The sequence below is a fragment of the Lipotes vexillifer genome, unplaced genomic scaffold (assembly GCF_000442215.2).
Source record: "Lipotes vexillifer unplaced genomic scaffold, Lipotes_vexillifer_v1.1 scaffold161, whole genome shotgun sequence".
In the NCBI taxonomy this organism is placed as follows: Eukaryota; Metazoa; Chordata; class Mammalia; order Artiodactyla; family Lipotidae; genus Lipotes; species Lipotes vexillifer.
Window position 1 is genome coordinate 1374595 of NW_006779016.1, and position 24845 is coordinate 1399439.

The 24845-nt window shown below is 35.0% G+C and overlaps 1 protein-coding gene across 4 annotated transcripts in view; it reads left to right on the plus strand.

Annotated features, from left to right (window-relative positions):
• Positions 1–24845, plus strand: part of CDK14 (cyclin dependent kinase 14) — a 593024-nt gene that overhangs the window by 291360 nt on the left and 276819 nt on the right. For all 4 annotated transcript variants that reach the window (XM_007452057.1, XM_007452058.1, XM_007452056.1 and 1 more), the window contains one exon: positions 15033–15156. In XM_007452057.1, the coding sequence (XP_007452119.1) occupies positions 15033–15156 (124 nt within the window). The remainder of the gene's footprint in view (positions 1–15032; positions 15157–24845) is intronic.

The following is a 24845-nucleotide window of genomic DNA, read 5'->3' on the forward strand; positions in this document are numbered from 1 at the left end:
AAAAAAAAAAAAAAAAAAAAATTGTGTAAAGAGAAGTAATATTGAAGCGAACCATAGTCATTGCTATGCTTTGACATTGGAAGCCATGCTTTGACATTAAATATTTTCACTGTGGTATTATTATTTAGACCTTATCCTGTTTTTTCTTCATGGAGAAACATTTGCCAGTAATGAGTAAAATCCACTGGAATCCTGTCATAACACTGTTTTCAGTAGAGGGGAATCTCCAGTAGCTCTAGCTTGGAGCTCCATACTGCAGTACCAATTGGTTTCAAGATAAAGTATTATTATGATCCAAAACAGTGTTATGGTGAATTCATGGTGCATATTTTTCATTTGTTTGTACAAACAGATAAAAATGGTTTTTCCTACTGCTTTTTTTCATTTCTTTTACCAGAAATTGGATTACTGTGTATAAAAAGAACTAAGTTTTTCTAAGATTTGACCTAGCAACCATCTTGGGAAATTGTCCAAAAATTTCAAGCTTAAAACAGGAGATTCTTTCTTGGCATATGTTAAGGAGTTAGAAGATACCAAAGTTCATCTGAAGGCTAAACTTATAAATGTATTTGAAGTAAAATTATTTGTCTCCATTTCGTCCCATTCATTATCTGCACTTTTCTTGCAATGTGGCATATTTTTTCTTCTGTACTTTTCCCTTTGCTAGGAGAGAGATATTTGCACGTATGGTGTTACATGTGTTTATTTCTTTTTGCTTTATAAAAATAATATATATATATATATATATAGTATAAGTTTTTTTTCATCTTAGAATATGTCATAGATATCCTTTAAAATCAATACATGACTATGTAGTTCAGTCTTTCTAATAACTGCATATTATTCCATAGTATGAATAAACTGTAATTTGCAACTGTTCTTTATTCATGGAGGTTGTTTCCAAAATGTTCCTATTAAAAATGATTCTAGAGTAGATATTAGTATAAAACCTTTATACTCATTTCTTTTGAATATCTAGTTAATGGGTTTTCTTTATTAATTAGAGACGTAATGTCAGTTTTAATGAATTTAACTGGAACCTTTGCCCACAAGGTTGTAAATTACAGAAGGACTGTTTTTCTCTACATTCCCTAGGATTGACTAACCAGTCATTTAGATTTTTGCCATTCTGATGAGTAAAAATGAAATATGTTTTATGTTGACATTTTCTTGACTGCTAGTGACATTGAGCATCTTTTCATGTCTCTTGACCACTTGTAGTTCCGCTATTACAAGTTACCTGTTCTTATATATTCATTTTTCTATTGGATTGGTTTTATTCCTTAATGAATTATAGGTGCTTTTTAATATGAAATTAATAATGAGGGTTTTTATGGTGGTCATCTATGTTGTACAATTTTAAAATGTAGGAACTTGTAGGAAATCTGACAAAACATTGTTTTTAAAATAAGTAATAGAGTCAATATGGTACTTACAGTATTTGTTGATTTTTTTCATATATCTCCTTTTTTGTTGTTGTGATTTTTTGTTTCGTTTAGATTTCTTTTAAATTGTTTGACTATTCACTTTTCTTAAAAATCTGTATCCATTGACATAGGTAGTTTTTTAGTGGTTAGATTGGGCAAGAAATTTTAACAGATGAAGAGATTTGTTTTTTAATCTTGTTCATGTTCAAATTTAACTTTAAACATTAGTATTGTAATTAATACATAATTCTTTTTTTAACATTAAAACATCTCAAATTGTCTCATTTATACATTTAATGTTCTCTTCTTAGGGTTGATTGGGTTCACAATCAACAGTACAGTACATCCTTACTCCTGTTTCTCACTTTATTTTTATTTATTTATCTATTTTTTAAATTAATTTTTATTGGAGTATAGTTGCTTTACAATGTTGTGTTAGTTTCTATTGTACAGCAAAATAAATCAGCTATACATATATATATATATATATATATATATATATATATATCCCCTTTTTTGGGGATTTCCATCCCATTTAGGTCACCACAGTGCATTAAGTAGAGTTCCCTGTGCTATACAGTATGTTCTCATTAGTTGCCCATTTTATACAGAGTATCAGTGTGTATGTGTCAACCCCAATCTCCGAATTCCTTCCCCCCTCCCCGCCCCCTTTTCCCACTTTAGCCTGGGGAATCTGTAGAGAGTCCAGCTAGTAGAAGCCCAGGGCCTACCAGCCTCAGTGGAAATCAGAGGCTACTCTGAGCTAAATTTGATTTCCAGACTTTAAATTCAGTGACAGGATTAAGATTAAAGAGCTGGCCTGAGCCTTTTCATAAAACCATGGCATCACTGGATTTCCATTATCCTTGTTTGGTCTTTTCACCAACACTGTGTGTCGTTAGTTATGGGCAAGTTTGTTGGTGAAATAAAGAAAGAGAGCTCATTCCACAAAGCATTGCCAGTATCACTGGTGATTTTTGTAGCCTTTGTAAATTCTGCTTCATCCGTTACATTTTATTTTTCCTTAATCTCTTAATGGTCATGGCAAGATTGAGCTTCTAGGTTATTGGTTTTCAGTTACTAGGCTGCACTCCTTGAAATTGTGTTTCAATAGCTGTTACCCAAGTTTTGCAAGCTTTTCTTTCACCCTACGATCATTCCTCGTACTTAAAATACTTAGTGTTTGCTACCTATTTCAAGTTCAGGTTGTACTGGGGCATTAAACAAGGTTTATTACTGCAGGAGCTCGTACCTCCTAAGGTGTGGTGGAAACTCACTGGTGAATGAGATGTGCAGTTAGCATAAATAATGTCACAGAAATTAGATATGATGCCAACACTGAGTCTAGATATTAGTCATATGGAGCAGGAACTACTCTCACTCAGAAATTGTTTCACATGGTTACAGATTGATACTCTACTACATTTTTGCCTCCAAAAGTGCATGATGTGATTTACCTCTTTTTATACCTTTCTGAATAACTGAAAGGCAACGATAGGTGTTGGTATATAAGTTTCCATTTCCCCATAGCTATTGACATCTTGGCTTTTTGAGGTTTTGCCAAAATGTACTGGATTGTCTCAGTGCTTGGAATATTTAAGGGTGCAAGAAACTTTGGTCATCATCAAAGAGGTCTTCAAACTAGGCTCCACAGCAGAGTCATCTGTAAAACTTTTATATATATATATATATATATATATATATATATATATATATATATGAGAGACAGGGCCTGGACTGTGGTGCTTCAGAAAACAGGTATCAGACCCACGCCTCAAGGTAGAAAGTTGTAAGTGTCTTTGTGGAGAATCTTATCAGTCCAAGAGAACAGACCTAAAGAATCTAGGTGATTCTACAATGAAGACCCCAATTGACAAATAAGTAACTCAGAGGAAGCAAAGTTGCTTGCATTGATTACATAGAGAAAGAAAGAAAGAAAACTTCAAAAAAATTATCAATAATATTCTCCAAGAGGTAAAAGAAAATAGTACATCTATAAAACACAATGCTATGTTATTTTTAAAAAGGAGAAATTAGTGGACATGAAGTAGCTTTGGAAATTCAAAATATGATGACAGAAATTAAAAACAACAGTCAAAATGGATGGAAGAAAAAGTTGGAGAAGTTTGCCAGAAAATAGAGGATAAAATACAAATCTGAAACATGAGAAAGAAGGTATCAGAAAATTTGGAGTCCAGTCCAGGGGATCAACCATCTGAATGACTGGAGAAAATAGAGAGGAGGGAGTCATTAAAGCAATAAACATTAAACTATACTTTTTCCAGATGTGAAGGATGTGAACTTCAAGATTAAGAGGGTCCATTAAATGCCCAGAACATTTAATGATAATAGATGAATGATAACATTTATTGTTGCAAATTTTCAGAACACTGATTTCAAAGAAAGATCCTACCGAAAGGGAACAGGTTTACTACTACAGATCAAGAATTACAGTGGTGTTAAACTTCAACAGCAGCACTGGAATGGAGATGGAAGTGGGACAACAACTTGAAAATTCCAATGTAAAATTGTTTCCAATCTACAATTCTATACAAACTATCAATGAAGTGTGAGAGTAGGATAATTATTTTCAGGTGTTCAAGGAGTCGAAAAGTTTGCATACCTTGCATCCTTTCTCAGGAAGCTACTTGAAGATGTACTGCACTGTAACTCAGGGAATAAACCAAAGCAGAAAAGAAAAGGAAACCAGGTAGTAGAGGCTACCACAAAAGAGAGATGGATATCCTCAAGACAATGATGAAAAGAATCCCAGGATAACAGCTGTGCATCGAGCTGAAAGGGTAACCAGTCAGTCTGATTGGCGCAGGTCAGAAGTCTCCAGGAGAGATTTCTAAGAAGATGAAAGGGTTAGATAGAATACCAAATGTGTTTGAGCAGATTTATAAGATGGAAGAAGAATTTGGTGTTGAATTAGTGATAACCACAAAGAAAATTCAACAAAGGCAAGCAAACCAACCAACAAAAGAACTAGATAGTTACTAACACCAGGAAAAACAGTTATTGTGCAGGGGAAGAAAGTAGTCATATAAAACTTAATGGCTCAGCTGTAAATAACATTTACATGATTATAATACAGTACAATATTACGATCAATATGTAATATTATAAAATGTAGTATGTAATCAATATTACATGTTGATGTAGTTAGAAAAACACTTCTTTAAGTGATTCTGCTATAGCCAGGCTCATTCCAGGATTAGCATCCTAAAGCAGTCATCCGTTTCAGCTGCCACATTTTATATAAAGATCAGAATCATTGAGATTAAGAACTTGTCAAAGAGCATTTTGATTCTTTGTCCAATGTTCTTTTCCTTACATTGCATGATTCATATATTAAATTACAGTAATTAGCCTGTTTACCTGACTTTATGTGTACTCATTCACATAGGTTTTTCATCATTTTCATGTTGAAGATAATAGTTATACCTTCTCTGAGGGTATGGGAAGTTAAAAAATAGAATGCATCTTGTTAATGCCTGTGTTTTGGCATCTGAATTGTAGTGCATGAAAGCAAACAGCCCTCATTACCATGTTGGTTTTCACGGGAGGCCACTCAGCTAATCATGCACTTGCTTTTCTTCACAGTTTTGTCTGCTTAGAGACAGTGCACTCCTCCAGGGTTGCATTTAGGATCTGCACTGCAGGTGAAATTATTCTCAAAGAAGTCTGACTATGACATAGTGACAGATGTCCCATGGGTATTTCTGTGTGATGGATTAACATTTTTTTCATGTGGTGATACTTCTTGTCACTTAAATCGATGGATGCAAAATGAAGAACATAAGAATAATATTTACTAAGTTAACAACTGTTCATAATGCTGTGCTAGATGCTGATTAAAAAAAAACCAACAACAGTTGAGCTAAAATAAGACCTTGTAATGGTTCTCTGTAAATGTAAGGTGTGAAAACCAGGTGAGATAAGCAATTATCTTTAAAAGAGCATGTTCTTGTAATAACTCTGAAGCTCTGCATTTGGTTAAATAGTTCATAGATCATTAAAGGATAGGAATGTAATAAATACTGAGTATTTATTATGGTGAACAGAAGGAAAATAGCGATCAAGTCCTTTTGCTTCTAAATTTGACAGTTTTGACTTTTGGTTTCATCACTATGCAGCATGACAGTATATGGAAATATTTCAAACATTCATCTTGGATTATAAAAATGTACATATCTTTGTTTAGATTTCATATATACTGAGAATTGAGGCGATTGTTCTTTACTGTGAATCAGGTAGACTTGCAAGTGTTACAAAGGTGATGCACCACTGAAGAATGAGGGGGAAGAAAAGAACAATTGAAAGAGTACATAACTCATGATTTCATAGTAAAGCATAGGCTAGTCTATGGTAATTTTGTATTAAATCCCAGCAAAACATCTGTTAAAGTTTTATCTTTCGTGCTGTATATTCCTTGTAAGCACTGGAATAAACTCATAAGAAAAATTGTCAGTGTTAACTAAATTGCTATAATCACTTTGCTACTTTAATTGCCTACAAAGTGTGTCTGTTCTCAGTATGGCCTTCTGAAATAAATATTCACTATTAACTAATGGTCTGTATTATATCAGTTTTAGACAAATGGGTAATTTTAGCAGTTAATTACTTAGAGGACAATTTAAAGCCTGAATCGAAAGCCTGAGGACATTGGCCTTGTAAATATTGATGATGATTAAAGGTATAACAACCAATTGTTAGAACATGATAAAAATTGGTATGTAGGAAACTGGTTAGAATTTTGGGCAGAAGGTAGTTCATTTTTCCCCCCTTTACAAACCATTCACTATGAATTTTATTGGATTTTGACTGTCATAGCTGAGTTGAAGGCAGACTTGTATTGGAGTTCTTCATTTTATAATTCTCAGTGACTTACAGGTTGATCAGTTTTTTAAAAAATGACCATAACAGTCTAAATTCCCTCTTTCATTCAGCTTTTCATGTGTTCTTTAAAAGGTGATAAGCATGAGAGACTGAAAATTAAGGTTCATTACAGAAAAGAAAGATTAATTGATGCTGTCTCCAGCTCATATCCAGAAATATAGGTGCTTGAATCTTATTACCATGATGACATTGGGTCTTCCTGTGTTTTTATGTAATTACCTTCATTGCCGTGTCATCTTAATGACTTTTCTAGAAGATTATTTTGTAAAAACATTTGCCTTTTTTTTAAAAGAAGTGTAATCCAAAATAACCAAAGTAATTCGGAATTATCTGCCTTGTTCTCTGAAGTATCTGAAATTCTTTGGACATAAAGCTGAGTTTTATTTTTTATCTCAATAGCTATATTAATTAAAAAGATATGAGGATTATTATGGTTGAAAAATTGCTATTTTTCCAAGAACAAGCAGGTGTATAACAGTCAGAATAATGTTATGCCAAATTAAGACTGTCTCATACAGATGGCACTGAGAATTGATTCCTGAATGAGACTTTCTAATGTTGAGATAGAAAGTCAGATAACACCTGATTTTCTCCATATTTTGTGTTAGAACTCTCATTTAGCTGGTAATGATTTCCTACTATGCATTACAGTGAATATTATAGAGCCTTTCATTATTCTGTATTTTGGGAAATACGGTTATTTCATGGAGCCATTCAAGAGTGTTTTAAAAATTTGACACCTAGTCTCAGCACCTGTCCAGTTTTCTTTTGAGCCTTTTCATCCTATTTTTGTTATAACAAAATGATTTTCCATATCTAGACAGTGAAGGATTAACAATAAAAGAAAGTGAAATTCATGTGTCAATTCATATTGTGTTGGATGTTCAGAGAGGGTCTGAGTAGTGAATTTCTGGTTAAGATGTGGGGCGTGCGTTCCGTTGTTTAGAACATGTCTTTTATATGCTTGGCATCATCTGCTGATGTGCTTGTTAATGATTTGAATCAGACAAAGGAATCAAGGCAGCTAACTGAACAGCCCACTGTTTCCTAGCGGTGCTTTAAAACCCAGATTGAAAAGAAATCACCCCAAAGATCGATGAAATACAGATAGTTGTTAGAAGTATGCCCTGTGATATTTTATTTGTTAGATGGAATTACCCAGCTTGGTGGGGCAGGGGCGGTGGTGTCCAGTGGATACCCTCCTGGGTTTCAAGCTTCAAGCCATTCACCTTGCCTCTCTCCCGTTTAAGATGCATCTTGCTCTCGACCCCTTTGTTTGTATGTTTTCCAAGACAAACATGAGGACCCAGGGGGGAAATTAGCTGAGTAACAGAATATGTACACACTTCCAGGGATTTTTCTGAAAGTCCTAGACAAGTTCAGCCTTCATGTGAGTAGCCAGTACATTTCATAGATATTTTCTCATTAATATATAAATCCCTGTTACTTGAGACCTCTCTAAGAAGATGCAGAGAGAGGGAGAGGTTTATTGATCATACCTGTCAAACTCAGAGTCTTTACTGCATTCCATATGAAACATATTTTTCTCTATTGTGTAGCTTGCAGAAGTGATCTTTCTCTAAGACTCTTACACTCAAGATTCATCACCTTTGTCAGTTTTTCAGTCTGCATCTGTCTCTCTCAATTTTAAAAAAAGTTGCATTGGCCTTATCAACTGATATTAAGACAGTTCATGTTGATAGTGTTTAAGGTGTTACTTTAGGCAGTAAAACCATTTTAAATTCTATTTATTCCTTTTCATTGTGTGTAAAAAGAATGGCCTGTAGTTGGGGGAGTGTTGCATACATTCACAAATGAAGTTGAGCAAATATTTGTATTTCATGCTATTTCTTTTTGGTTCCAAAAAGTGCCTATCAGTAAGGTCAATTGTATACTTAATATTATTATATTATTAGAATTCCTTGGAATAAGTGTTTCAGTTTTTCTCTTGGAAAATTATGTTGGGCAACTATTAAAGCCAGTAGCTTAAATTTGATCATCTTGTTTCTACTCAGCTAAGGAATATTTCTAATACTAATTTTAGGCTGCTGACCAAGTTTATTAAATGGAAGTTTCTCATCCTCAGCCCTCCCCATTTTCTTCATCATACATACAAACTCTAATAACTTGGAAATCTACTTAGTATTAGTATACTAAGTATTATAATATATTGTATATTATTATATAATATTACATATTATTATAATATATTAACATACTAAAGAAGCTAATGTGCTTCTTTCAAGGAACATGGCAAAACACAGATCTGTTTTACAATCCCCATTTGACTCCTTGTAAGTATCCCAGTTCTGGTTCCCATGGCTCCAGTCAACTTGCTCACTGTGGGCATCTCGGTGCCTAGAGCAACACCTTGTTGATATCCACCATTGTATTGAGGCAGGAGGAGAGGGCGGAATGGGAGGCCAATTTAAGAATCACAGAAAGTGTGCAAGAGCTTTTTCCCAAGAGTTTGCCCAAGTATTTGAAACTCTTATTTTTTGAGTGATTCCCTTCCAGAAAGTTATCATCTTTAAGAATAGAATATTAATGTATAAATAACGTAGAGATTGAAAATTAAATCTTTGTTACATTATTTAGAAATGATGAAACATGTTCCATATCTAAGACTTACGAGGCAGTAGAACGAAGAAGCAGAAAGTTAAATGAAAGAACTCAAAAAGGGCAAAACGTGGCAAGACAAACTGTCCTTACGACTCAGATTTTCTAAGACCCAGATCTGTCTGTAGTACAGGGCAAAAAAGGACACATCTATGACCTGATGCCCTGGCATGAATGTTTGTGTCTTACACTATCCTAGTAGCACAGTTAATACTGTCAAGTGTGTCCAAAGTGACAAATAAATTATACCATAATATTTTACTATCTGGGCTTTTATTTCTGTCTCCCTTATATCTCCATATAAGCTTCTTAGTATTCTTTTTAAAAAATTCAACACATAAAATTGCAATGATGTTTTGTAAAATATAAACTATTTGGGAATGTATTATGTACATTGTATTACAAATTATGATTTGATATTTGCATTAGGTATTTGCAAATTTGAAACTCAACTAAATGGAATGAATCATTCTTTTGAAAGTTGAAGAAGACCTAGTATTGCAGTAAAATCATTATCTGATGCATATTTTAATGTATTTTTACATTCACTAGATATTTTGAGGACTCAAATTTTCTAATTATTTTTCATTTCTAGAAAGTTTGATGCGTGAGTAATTTAATGTTTGTGCATCCTGTGGAGTTTTAAATGATATGGTGCTAAACATGGAGCCTATCATTTGAAGCATGTATTAGCCATGTACAACTTTGGTTTATTTGCCAATGTCACATTTTCTAGCCTTGGATTCACACAGTGTGTAACTACTTTAATCAAGTAGTAGACATAGTTTTTGGGTAGCAGTATTTTAAATTGTGGGTGTCAGAGCAAGACAAAAATGGGAACTATCTCTACTACCTCTACTACACTTGCTGTGGGTCCCTTTTCCCAATTCATTTAGTTTCTCTGAGCCTTTATTTCTCTATCTGTGAAATAAAGATAATAGTATCTGCCTAGCAGAAGTGTTGGAAGGATTAATTTACCAGTAAGTATTTAGTAAATGGCAGTTATTACAGCTGCTCAATTTGTAGAGTCCCTTCTATTTCTGTTATTCATAAAATGAAAGGATACAGTTTTACAGCATGAATGAATATTAAGGGCATCTGAGACAATCAGTCATTTTTAAGATGAAAAACCTAAGATACAAAGATTTAAACTTGGTCCCCAGGTGACAGAAAAGTAGCTTAACTAACTCTCTTTGTAAGAATTGCTGCTGTGCCATAAGGCATAGGGTGCATTGCTAATCACTCTAATAAGCCCGAAGAGACCGTTGGACATACCTTGAAGATAGTTGACCCAAGCCTGGAAAATCTGCAAGATGTTCACTGTGCTTAGTCTCATATTAAATGGAACCACATTTATTAAATAATGCCTGGATTTCAGACCATTCATGGAATCTCATGACTGTAAGCATTGAGACAAAGAGCATCTGATCATACATCTTTAGACTTTGACGGGGGTGGAGGAGTACAAAATTTGTTGCTCACTGCAAGTGGCAATAATTCTTTTGAGTAACAAATATATTAAGTCCAATGATGTGTGTGTGTGTTTTTTACCAACTTGCTCTAAATGTTTTGATAAAAAGCCTTATCTTCATATTCTTTACCTACTTAAAGTCTAAAGAGTTTCAGAAGGGAATAGAAGGAGTATTAAAGGATATTCCCAAGAAGTATATGCCATGGCCCTGAGAATATGAGCTGCTTTCTGCGGGGGATGGCAAGACAACGTGGCTATAGATAGATTTGCTGCTGGTAAAAGTGTCCCTGTTCATCGTATCGTTGCTATTTAAGGCATTTTCCCATGGGGATTCTTATTGCAAAAAGTGAACATATTCGAATTAGAGTATGACTCTTCAGTGATCATACTGTAGGATTTGAAGATATCTCCTTTTATAAAGTCGAATAGAATATCCTGAGGGGATAAGGTATTCTTAGGAAGACCTTATGGCTACTACAGTAGAAAAATAAGAAGATAGAAATGAAAATATGTTAGTTTATCAGCTTCGGGACATAAAGCTGTCTTCTGCCATGTTATTTATTTCTAAGAGGATTTTAAGTAGCAAAAATAGACATTCAGGAATCATATGCTCATTACATAATATGCTAATTGAGGCTTACAGACTTGGGTTCACTTAATCAGAGCACTTTGATTATATTGGTTGTATAACTGTATTCATCCATGCGTTTAGTAAGCATCAGCCTCATTTAAGATAATGAAGTGTAGTGGAAAGTTCACAAGTGCTGTGTGATGACTTTAAGTTTCTCATGCTTTTAGAATTTTAGTTTTCTCATTTGTTTAAAAGGAAAGGAAAAATACAGGATTATAAAATATATGTAAAATTACTTAAAACAGCCTTTAAATGAGTGTAAGCCTTCAATTAGTATTACTCTCCCTTCCTTTTTTCTCAGTACCTGAGATTGCATTGATGTTCACCAAGTTTTATTAGCGAGTAGCAAAGCTGATTTTTACTCTTTCTCTGCATGTGGCCCCCCTCTTTGGTGGTCCTTCTTGTTTTCACAGTACCCTCTGGTTTTCACAGAGATCAAATATAGCTTGTTATGTGGTGATTTATACAACAACCAAGTGAAGTGGCTTTCTTAAAAATTTACATGGGCAAGTTAGATACTTGCCTGTTTGCCTAAAGGAAGAAATGCCCAAGACTTGCCTTTCTCAAAACACTCCCAAAGAATATTCCATGGGACATTCTGTTAAACTCAGTGCTAATTCCTTGTGGCCTTCCCACCCCTAGCTAGCAGTATATTTTCAGTTAAACACATTAAAATGTTATTTCTAAAACACCAAGTTTACTAATGGTTTCAGTGAAGTGAACTGTTGTCCCCTTGCCACCATTACTATTATGATGGTGCATTGATAATTTTACTGTTTCATATACTGTCTTCTTTTCATTTATTTAAAATTTTCTTCTTAATTTGTCTTCTTAGTGATCTGCTTGCTTGGTCTCCTCAGTTTTTTCCCTCAGAACAGCAAGAGGTTTGTCATATAACACATCACTTCATCTTGTGCATCCAGTGAATGCTTGTTTTCCTATTAAAATTTTATGTGTAATGAATTTTGTTTTCAGAGTGACAAGTTTCCTCCCTCCTCTGTGCCTTCAGTACACTCAGTTCACGTTGCTGTCACAGTGCAGACCTCTTTAGGTGGTAGTTATCTGTTTATGTGTCTGTCATACCCAGTGGGCTGTGAGTTCCTTGAGTCCAGGGACTACATCTTATATCCTGTTCATCTTTGCATCCCTCTTACATGACAGCACCTGGCACATGGTTGGCACTTAGTAAATCCTGAATGAATTTATTCTGTGGGGATTTGTTCTGACTTTGTGCATTGATCAAAGATTTAAAAATTTGTTTGGGGCCCCAACTTAATGTTTGGGGTTCTGCTTGTCTTGTTTGGGGCTTAGTTTGTCATGTATACAACTGTAGTTGGAGTGTGTGGTTGCATCCTTTCTTATCACTGATTTTCTTAATCCTCTTTAATACGCTACCCTATTTGAATAGCTTCTGGATTAGCATGAGGATTATATATTTTCACTAATTGGTAAAGGTATTAAAAGAAGAGCCCTTTGGGACTGCTTGATCTACCCACTTCTACCCTTAGCTTCTAGAGACTTCCATTCCAGGCATCTGTTATTTCTGTATCTGCTTCATCCAGCTGTGCCTAAATTCTGTTCAGTCATCATATTACTGGTATATGAGTGTCAGCTGTGGACCAAGGTTAGGAAGGTAGTTAAGGCACACAGTCTGAGGGAGATAGGGTAGTACCATAACTGCAGTAGACAGATGTAGCAGCTGCCCCAGGAGCACAGAGGAGGAACCCCTCACACAGACCTGTAGGGAGAGGGAAGGCCTGGGGTCAGGAAAGCCTCCAGGGAGGAGTGGTTTTTGAGGAGAGACCTAAGAAATACACGGAGATTATCAGGCAAAGGTGAGACAGCGCTTTTCTGTCCGAGAAGAGGTAAGAACAAAGGTAAAGGGCTGAAGAGCAGTATGCTCTGCGTATGGGTGTGCGTGAGACTGCTTGGAGTCAGGGAATGTAGAGTGATGATGCCTGGGCACCCAGCTGGAATCAGGGCTCAGCTCAGGAGCCTCGAAGGCCATGCTGTTAGATGCCCAGACTTTATCCTGTTAGTTGGAGGAAGCAGCTTCTATATCAACACTCCCTACTTGTGTTCTGGCCAAGATTCCTATAGTAGAGTGGTTAAGGGCATGGAGTTTGGAGTCAAACTTCTTGGGTTTGAGTCCTGGCTCTGCCACTTAAACTGATCCCGGTTTTCTCATCACTAATACAGATTTAATAGTGGTACCTTCACCACTAAAATTATTACAGAGATCAAATGAGTTCGTATTCTATGATGCATAGAACGGCAGCTGGCACTTCGTGTCATTGCTTGTTCAACTAAAATGTGTTGCTGTGGCTAAATAGATAATCGCAGTCTGGTAAGTCTCTGCTAGCACCTTGCAGAATGCAAACTTTCTTTTCAAAATCAGTTCATTTTTGAAATTAAGTTTGTTATATGGTCTGCCTTTGTGATTGATTGATTGATGAAAAGATTTTGAAAACACAAAGCAGCTTTATTTGCTCATCCTTTCTCCTTTCTAAACTGAAGGGATATGGATTTTCTTAGAAATTTTAAGCTTTCGGCTTCAGGATGCAGGGGGTATTAGAAGTGAGGAACGAGGCTGGAAGCTGCTGGTGATGGTGTTAAGTCTTTCCATCTGCTACACAGGAAGGATTGAAAAGAGGAGTCCAGGAGACATTTGCTTCCCAAGGTTCTTGAGCCAGTAATTTAATCCAGGCTAACACAAAACAGGTTTTTAGTTTCTGGTACTTAGATTCTGGAAATAATGATCCTAGGCCTTCACTGCTCCACAGCATATTATCACATACAGAGATTTTGAAATGAATTCATCTACTGTTATTTCAAGGTATCCACTCTCTAAAAAATTTACTTGGCTTTCAGAGCCCCTAGTTAGTTGGAAAATATTCCAGAAATGCTAGCTTCCAGGGCCCTCAAGGAGTTGCCAGTCTTTTCCATTTGAAGATCCTGGAATCCTTATACTGCCCACACTTGGCATCTAATTCATTTAAAATTTCCGTGAAACTGCATTTTGTCACCAGCTGATTACATAGACTCCGGTATTGATGGCACTTAAAACCTTTGTTTTTATTTTTGTTTTAGGAGATTTTTGAAAACTATGTCAGGATTATTTTGGCAAGTAAATTGTTTAAAGATAGTCTCTATTTTATAAACATTTTTATAAATATTGGAAAGCCTAGTGAATCACATTTTTTGTTACCAAAATTGGGAACATTTGATAGGATCCAATATGAAACTAAACAGGGAAGGCCATCAATCACTTCTTAAAATTATTTCTTATAAAACCATTGCTCTTGAATTCTTGATTTCTCTGTTTTCTGTGTTTCCTTTCCCTTTAGGATGGGTCTGTTCTGTAATTAGTGAAGGTACCTGTCTGTCTTTAGGCAACAGCCTAATCTCTATGGCCATATATGCAAAAGAAATATAATTACAATCCAGTAATAATTGGATCATGTGACTGTTTTTGTTTTAATTACTTGAAATCATCTTATCTTTCCATTCCTTAAAGCATGTTAATGGGTGAATCCTTGGGTACCATGTTTATGTCATTTCTATGGAATTGAATACATGCACATTTACATAAACTTAGTAAAAAATTCTGCTTTTTATAATATTCTGGATAGATGTTTTTCTCTGTGTCAAGCATCAATTTAGACCTGAAGAAATAAAATATTATCTAAAAAATGATTCTTTACATTGTGCTTAATTTATAGAACACAGATTGGATTATAGATCTTTCTGGCTGAGGAGGTATCACTCTGGGTTGACATAATAGGTTGTTAGAAATTTTCAGATTTACTTCTTAATGAATTAGGAATTTCCATACCCTTATGCAAATTCTGGTTAAATAGTTCGGTAGGAAATTTAGTGATGGGTACCCATTTTCACTAAACACAAGTACTTGGCAGACTGTATGTAGAAACTGGCATTTGTCTGTGTTCAGATTTTAACTTTTGTCTCCCTATTTTTTCAGTTGTTTTTATTTCAGTTGCTGCGAGGGCTGTCTTACATCCACCAGCGTTATATTTTGCACAGAGACCTGAAACCACAGAACCTTCTGATCAGTGACACGGGGGAGTTAAAGCTGGCAGATTTCGGTAGGAAAGCAGTTAATTACCAGTCTATTTTGTCACACTGTGAGAATGCCAGGCAGATGGTGGCACTGCATTTGTTTAGGTGCACTTCTTCTATCATTCCAGATCCTGGTAACATTTTTTCAGGAGTGAAAAAAAAATTTTTTTTATGATCAACATCATGCTTGGTAGATTTTTAAAAAATCCACATTGCTTGTTAAAGCATTAAATAATCATAAGCACAAATCAGATCTCATATATTTCCAAAGGAAAAGTCAGTAAAATTTTGAATATAAAATACATTGAAAGAGATCTATTTTTTCCATTTTCTATTATGAAAATGTCAAGCACATTCAAAAGTAGAAGGATACGATAAGGAGCCCCATTACCCATCACCCGGCTTCAGCAACTACCAATATATTGTCAAACTTGAAGAAACCTGGATTTAAACCTTGGGACTGTTTCAGAGCATCACAAAATATATTCAGTAGTGTATGTTGTCCTGAGATTTTTAATAATTTAAAAATCTAGGGGCAGTGTTAACCTTTCTGAAAGTGACTGTTTTTCAAAAATTCTCAATAACTTTATAAAAGTAGACACTGATGCTGATTTAAAAGTTGAGGTCCTGGCCTGGATCCATTAAAAGTCATCCCTTCCTTAAAGGTTTTAAGGTTGGCCTCTTACAGCTTAGAAGCTTTCATCCAACACTGACTTAAGCACCCAAAGAGGAGCAGAACTGTTGTGTTGTCCTTGCTGGCTCCCCTCACTTCATCATGTCTGATGTGTCTGCACTGCCCTGACTCTCTGTCACACCAGAGTGTGCCAAGTCAATTCCCAGCACTAGGAATGCTGATGGCAGCATGATGTGTTGACTTTGCATTGCCTCAATTATTTTTGAATACATATTCTGATTAGAAATTTGTTCCATTAAGAATGGAATGGAAATATTACCCTTGGGACACAAAGACGCCTGAGGTTGAGATATGGGCTTTTACCGAAATATGATTATCTTTTCCCACGCCACCCCCCGAGAAATAAAAGAGAGCAGGAAATGTTTATTTCTTATTTCAAGGTTAGTAGACTGTTCAGTACCTTTGGAATGACTCTACTCTTGGGTTTTGTATATTCTTTTCTTCTAAAATTGAAATGAAACAAAAGTTAGCATGATTGGTGATATACTGCAAAACTTTATTTGTTCTCATCTTATTTGTGTGTGTGTGTATGTTGTTTGCTGTCAGGTTTTAGCATCAGAATAATACTAGGTGGCTAGATGTAAAGTCTTTCTATTACAGTGTAGAAAATAATGGGAGAGTAGGTGGGTGGATGAGAGAAGATTTTCAGTTCCCCAAATTCAAGGCTGTTGGGTTTGCTGTGAACATATTTTATAGTTTGTTGGTATTACTATTAAATTAGTAAGAATTTATAATGATTTTTTTCTAGTATGTTAATATAAGGTATATGTTGGAATAAATTATTGTATTGAACATTTAATTTTGCTGAACATGGTTTTCTTGTATATTTATAGAATACATTTTTACAAAGTTTATTTTGTCTGTATAACCAAGGAAATAATAGAATTGTATCTAAGTGCTTACTGGGGGATTATTTTTTAATTTTATGATGCCGTTTTTATTATAATAGGTAAGTTCACCTTAAAAGATTCTTATGGATCTTTTAAACTGACATTTTGCAATAGATTCAGAGATAAATTCAAGTGTAATTTTAAACAACTTAGAAAGATTTTTTTAGAAAATTAGAAAATTTAGAAAGTATGACCAACTCAGAGATAACAAATGTTAACATTTTTGTTGTATATTTTCCCAGTGTCTTTCTCCTCCTTCTCTCTCTCTTTTCTTGCTTATTCCATCAATTATATAATCCTGAAAAGAAAAAAAGAAACATTGTTTTGTAAGCAGTTTTCACATAAGAATATTTCATGGACATTTTCTCATGTTATTCAATATGAAAAAATCATTTGTAACAACATAGATTTTTCCTTTAATGGCCAAGACCTAGTCTTTTTATTGAGTCCCTCATCAGTGAACATTTTGGTTCTTTCTAATTGTTCATGATTATGCACAGTCCTGTATTGAATGTTCCATATATGCTGCAATTACAGCGTTGTGTGTTTTAAAGCATTTGATTCTTTGGACCAGACTGCTCTGCATAAAGGGTTGTACCTCAGTGTCATAGACTGAATCTTCTTGCCTGGAACACAGACTTGGCATGCATCCTGTGCACGAAGTGTAATGAGGGAGACTCATTCACCAACTGACAATTTCTCCCAATTGTGCATCATTTTTGTCTTTTAATTTAAGACATGCGATTAACTGTGATTTACTGCGGTCGGGCACGTGTTTGTGTCTGAGATGAAGGAAACACAGTCTGAGATGGAGGAGCTAGACAGTCAAAATGGGACAGTTCCAGGCAGCAGAACAATTAGAAACACTAGGTCTTAATTCAGAGTTTGATGTGTAAAGAGCTTTAGTAGCAGTTCCTTTGTCCTACCTACATCTCTTATGTGAAAAATATCATAAAATTTTGATTCAAAGGTACAAATGAAATCTGTATGAGCATAATTCCTGTATCATAAATGTTACTGTTTTTATTAGAGGAAATATATGGGGGGAGGGAGAAGCACTAAAATTTATTGAGTTTATTCTGTGTGCCAGACACTTAGAAATTCTTGTTTCATTGTCTCTCAAACCTAGTAACGTATAGTAACCTATACTTTTGAGAGAGACATGAGATTCAGAAAGGGTTAGAAATTCTCACAGGCTTGATTATATGACGGTAGCTGCTCACAAAACTGGAATTCAGATGCTTGATCCACATCCTTCAATTTCAGGTGGCCCAGGATCTTTATATTTATATACATAGATATTTTACCTTACAGACCTGCCTAATCTTCCAGTAACTTATTGTTCATTATATATATTTATATTTATATATTAATAATTATAGGAAATTATTAACCATTCTATGTATTTTATACATATGACAAATATGACACTCGTGCTACGAAAATAGTTTGCACTAATACCAAAAAAATGCATCACATAATTTAAAGAACATTTTGTCATTTGACTAATTCAGTAGTAATGAGTGATTTCAGCCTTAGTCCTTTGGAGATTTTACCTGCTGGACAAGGTAAACCAGATGATAATGTATCCATAGACCCATTCATGTTTAAACGGAATGCAGTTCTGAATTCCAGGTGGTCAAAATGCTGTACTATTTTTTTTTCCTTGTAAACAAAATCATATTTAAGCACTTACCTGAGACTTGTTTTCTACATGCATTTAAAAATAAGTAAATTACACATGATTTAGAATCACTATGGCTTTCCTAATGCAGAAGTTTGATCTGTGTATAATAAGATAATAAAATTGTGTAGTGTTCAGACTCATTTCTAAAAAAGGGTTCATGTTTACATTATTTTTGGGAAAAACTATTTCAAATCCCTTACCCAGCCTATGTCTTCACTACCTTGCTCCTCCTTGCCTACTGTAGTACAACCAAATGCCAAACGCATTCCCACATCAGAGCCTCTTGCTTAGCCTTTCCCTTTGCTTGGAATACTGTTCCTCCTGCTTCTCACGTGGCTGCCTCTTTCTCATCACACAGATCATAGATCGTATGTTACCTGTTCAAAAAGGCCACCTTTCCAAAAATAGAATTTTACCACCATGATCACCCAGTTCAACTTCTTTAATAGCACTTATGGTGGGCTCAAATTATTTTGTCATTTGTTTATCGGTTAATTTTTTGCTTCTGCTACTTGATTGTAAATTCCATGAGGGCAGGGACATGGCCTGTCTTGCTCACTCTTATATTTATTTATTTACTTGGCTGTGCTGGGTCTTAGTTGTGGCATGCGGGATCTTCATTGCAGCATGCAGGATCTTTAGTTGCAGTATGCAACTATGGGTCTATTTCCCTGACCAGGGATGGAACCCAGGCCCTCTGCATTGGGAGCACAGAGTCTCAGCCACTGGGCCACCAGGGAAGTCCTGTCTTGCTCACCATTGTCTGTGCTATGTTTAGATCATAGGAGATGCTCAGTAAGTATTGGTTGAATGAAGAAACAATATGCATAACAAAATTGAGTATTAGTGTAAAGACTAAGACCCACTAATTTACTAATTACTAGTGAATTTACTAATTTCTGCCTGATTCGCTTTAGCAAACCAGCAGTTTAAAAATTAATTTTCTCTTCATCAGTGCTCTCCTGGCTGGGCACAGTCAAGTGCAGATGGAATTAGATGACTTCAGATGGTGTTGGAGCCTCAGGATTGCTTTGAGGCTATTATACATTGGCTCTACATATCTGCTTGGTATTATATTTATAGCCTAAAGCTGCAGAAATAAATATCACTGAGTGAATGTAAACATGTAGAAAAGATGTATAAGATTTGAAGTTCCTACTCTGCAGACCTTAAATGATTGTCTGGTTGTACTATTGTTGAAATCAAAGTGTGTTGAGCCGTGAATTAGGAGACCTGGCTCTGTCTATAACTAGCTTATGACTTTCAGGAAGTCATTTATCCCCTCTGAGCTTATACTCCTCAACTAAAAAATAAGTGCATTGAACAGATACTTTCTAAGATTCTTCTCAGAGTTATTTTTTTATGTTATACATTTCTGAAATTATTAACTTATTTTCTAATGATCAGATATTCACTGTTGGATAAAAATCAGTCAATTGAATCCATAATCAAGGCTATACCATCCCTTCCTATGGTCTAATTTTTTTATTCTGGCTTCTAGAAATTCAAGTAGATGAGAGCCACACTTTTATGATATGTGTTGAGATCACATTAAAAGAAAATTATTGTAGTGTGACAAGTAAATGCATAAATAAGCTCACCAAGAAGTTAATGTTCATTTGCAGCATGATAGTATGAAAACTTAAAGGTATTTTTCCATGTAAATGAGATGAAAACAAAATAGATGAGTCTGTAGAATTGCAGCTTTCTGCATTTCTTGCAAGATGATGATTGTGTCACCCACATTTTCCAGCCATTCTTCTGCTACTTTTAGGGATCAGGGCCTTGCTACATGGAAAGACAGCTGGGTTAAATTTGTCCCTGAAAAAAAGAGACAGTGCAAACTCTGTAATATAAGCATTTAAGGTCTTGGCTTATTTTACTGGCTTTCCTAATGTAGGAACCAAGTTAAACAGCTCTGTGGTTTTAATCAAGTAAAATTACACAGGTCTCTTTCCCACCAGAGGTCTAAAATGTTACCTTCCTAATGTTGGTAGTTTCCTCCTCCAGGCTGTTCCTTGTCTTAATTTGGAAAAGGAATTATTGTAAATCACATTTTAGATTAATTTGCAGAACACACCAGAGATGTAACTCTGCAGAGGCCATGGTGAGTGCAGGGTTTGTTTGTAATGTGTCTCTCAGAATTCATGTAGGGAATAGTAGAAAACAGAAAGAAATCAACTGCTTTCAGATGCAGAGTAGAGTCTGTCTGTGTGATAAATATAAAGTCTCTGAATAAAAGCCTGTTAGTCCCCAAATGACAAACCTTTAACTATTTTTTATCGTTAGTCTATAAAATTCACCATTGAAGCCATAGTTATAAATTCAATGTTAGATATAACTAACCATGCTTTGACCAGTAGGATTCAATTTTACTGTATATTTGGTTTAGAATATAATTTCTATTAGCAAAAATATCTTTATTGTCTAATGTGAGGTATCAATCTACTTTTAGAAAGGTCCTGTGGATTTTAACATTAGCAGTTTTAATGCAAAGTTTAGGCAGTTGCTTTCATGAAGATCTGTAAACTAAATAATATTTTTATAATAATTTGTGCTACAATATGAACCAAAGAAAGGGCTGTTTTTCTACCTAATTTTTCTGGGCTTCATTAAAACTCCAAATCAAAATGTACATGTCTTAAAATGTATCAAATACATATCAACATTCCATTTTAGAAATAATTTGATTAACATGTGAATTAAAGTTAATCCCCATGACTCATTATTTTAAAGATGTAGTAACCCTTTTGAAAAGGAGTGTTGATACTTCAAATTGTCTTGTCTAGGATCGTAAAATATCACTTAGCGTCGTTATTTAAATCTTGTTTAATATCCCCGCTCATCCATTCAGAAGTTTTCTTAGATTCAAAAGGGATGTTGATGACATTTCATTATATTGTTCTTTCTGTTTTGTATTATCATAATGTAACTTTTCCCAGGTATGTTAACATACCTGTTTTTTTTCTCCTTTTAAATGGACTTTATTTTTTAAAAATTTATTTTATTGAAGTATAGTTGATTTACAATGTTGTGTTAATTTCTACTGTACACAAAGTGATTCAGTTATACATATATATATACGTTCTTTTTCATATCCTTTTCCATTATGGTTGAAAACAGGATATTGAATATAGTTCCCTGTGCTTTACAGTAGGACCTCGTTTATCCATTCTATATATAATAGTTTGGATCTGCTAATCCCAAACTTCCAAACCGTCTATCCCACAACCCCCTCCTCCTTGGCAACCAAAAGTCTGTTCTCTATGTCTGTGAGTCTGTTTTCGTTTTGTAGATAAGTTCATTTGTGTCATAGTTTAGATTTCACATGTAAGTGATATCATATGATATTTGTCTTTCTTTTTCTGATTTACTTCACTTAGTATAATAATCTCTAGTTGCATCCATGTTGCTGCAAATGGCATTATTTTATTCCTTTTATGGCTGAGTCATATTCCATTGTATATATGTGCCATATCTTCTTTATCCATTCCTCTGTCAGTGGACATTTAGGTTGTTTCCACGTCTTAGCTACAGTAAATAGTGCTACAATGAACATTGTGGTGCATGTATACTTTCTTTTTCTTTTTAAAGATCTTTATTGGAGTATAATTGCTTTACAACGGTGTGTTAGTTTCCGCTTTATAACAAAGTGAATCAGCTATACATATCCATATATCCCCATATCTCCTCAGTCTTGCATCTCCCTCCCACCCTCCCAATCCCACCCCTCTAGATGGTCACAAAGCACTGAGCTGATCTCCCTGTGCTATGCGGCTGCTTCCCACTAGCTATCTATTTTACATTTGTAGTATGTATAAGTCCATGCCACTCTCTCACTTCATCCCAGCTTACCCTTCTCCCTCCCCGTGTCCTCAAGTCCATTCTCTACATCTGAATCTTTATTCCTGTCCTGCCCCTAGGTTCTTTAGAACCATTCTTTTTCTTTTTTGTTTTTAGATTCCATATATATGTTAGCATACGGTATTTGTTTTTCGCTTTCTGACTTCCTTCCCTCTGTATGACAGACTTTAGGTTAATCCAACTCACTACAAATAACTCAATTTCATTTCTTTTTATTGCTGAGTAATATTCCATTGTATATATATGCCACATCTTCTTTATCCGTTCATCTGTTGGTGAACACTTAGGTTGCTTCCATGCCCTCGCTATTGTACATAGAGCTGCAATGAACATTGTGGTACATGACTCTTTTCGAATTGTGGTTTTCTCAGGGTATATGCCCAGTAGTGGATTGCCGGGACATATGGTAGTTCTATTTTTAGTTTTTTAAGGAACCTCCATACTGTTCTCAATAGTGGCTGTATCAATTTATATCCTACCAACAGTGCAAGAGTTTTCCTTTTTCTCCACACTCTCTCCAGAATTTATTCTTTGTAGATTTTTTGATGATGGCCATTCTCACTGGTGTTAGGTGATACCTCATTGTACTTTTGATTTGCATTTTTGTAATAATTAGTGATGTTGAGCATCCTTTCATGTGTTTGTTGGCCATCTGTATGTCTTCTTTGGGGAAATGTCTATTAAGGTCTTCTACCCATTTTTAGATTGGATTGTTTATTTTTTTTGATATTGAGCTGCATAAGCTGCTTATAAATTTTGGTGATTAATCCTTTGAGACTTGCTTCATTTACAAATATTTTCTTCCATTCTGAGGTTTGTCTTTTCATCTTATTTATGGTTTCCTTTGCTGTGCAAAAGCCTTTAAGTTTCATTAGGTTCCATTTATTTATTTTTGTTTCTATTTCCATTTCTCTAGGAGGTGGGTCAAAAAGGATCTTGCTGTGATTTATGTCAGAGTGTTCTGCCTGTGTTTTCCTCTAAGAGTTTTATAGTGTCTGGCCTTACATTTAGGTCTCTAATCCATTTTGAGCTTATTTTTATGTGTGGTGTTAGGGAGTGTTCTAATTTCATTCTTTTACATGTAGCTGTCCAGTTTTCCCAGCACCACTTATTGAAGAGGCTGTCTTTTCTCCATTGTATATTTTTGCCTCCTTTATCAAAAATAAGGTGAACACAGGTGCGTGGATTTATTTCTGGGCTTTCTATCCTGTTGCATTGATCTATATTTCTCTTTTTGTGCCAGTACCATACTGTCTTGATTACTGTAGCTTTGTAGTATAGTCTGAAATCTGGGAGCCTGATTCTTCCAGCTCCATTTCTCTTTCTCAAGATTGCTTTGGCTATTTGGGGTCTTTCACACTTCCTTACAAATTGTGCAGTTTTTGTCTCCTATTTCCGTGAAAAATGCTATTGGTAGTTTGATAGGGATTGCATTGAATCTGTAGATCGCTTTGGGTAGTATAGTCATTTTCACAATGTTGATTCTTCCAATCCAAGAACATGGTGTATCTCTCCATCTCTTTGTATCATCTTTAATTTCTTTATCAGTGTCTTACAGTGTTCAGCATACAGGTCTTTTGTCTCCTTAGGTAGCTTTATTCCCAGGTATTTTATTCTTTTTTTTGCAATGGTACATTGAAGTGTTTCCTTAATTTCTCTTTCAAATTTTTCATCATTAGTGTATAGGAATGTAAGAGATTTCTATGCATTAATTTTGAATCCTGCTACTTTACCAAGTTCATTGATTAGCTCTAGTAGTTTTCTGGTAGTAGCATCTTTAGGATTCTCTTTGTATAGTATCATGTCATCTGCAAACAGTGACAGCTTTACTTCTTTTCCAATTTGGATTCCTTTTATTTCTTTTTCTTCTGTGATTGCTATGGCTAAAACTTCGAAAACTATTTTTAATAAGAGTGGTGAGAGTGGGTGTCCTTGTCTTGTTCCTGATCTTAGTGGAAATGCTTTCAGTTTTTCACCATTGAGAACAATGTTGGCTGTGGGTTTGTCATATGTGGCCTTTATTATGTTGAGGTAAGTTCCCTCTATGCCTACTTTCTGCAGGGTTTTTATCATTAATGGGTGTTGAATTTTGTTGAAAGCTTTTTCTGCATCTATTGAAACGATTATATGGTTTTTCTCCTTCAATTTGTTCATGTGGTTTATCACATTGATTGATTTGTGTATATTGAAGAATCCTTGCATTCCTGGAATAAACTCGACTTGATCATGGTGTGTGATCCTTTTAATGTGCTGTTGGATTCTGTTTGCTAGTATTTTGTTGAGGGTTTTTGCATGTGTTCATCAGTGATAGTGGCCTGTAGTTTTCTTTCTTTGTGACATCTTTGTCTGGTTTTGGTATCAGGGTGATGGTGGCCTCATAGAATGAGTTTGGGAGTGTTCCTCCCTCTGCTATATTTTGGAAGAGTTTGAGAAGGATAGGTGTTAGCTCTTCTCTAAATGTTTGATAGAATTTGCCTGTGAAGCCATCTGGTCCTGGGCTTTTGTTTGTTGGAAGATTTTTAATCACAGTTTCAATTTCAGTGCTTGTGATTGGTCTGTTCATATTTTCTATTTCTTCCT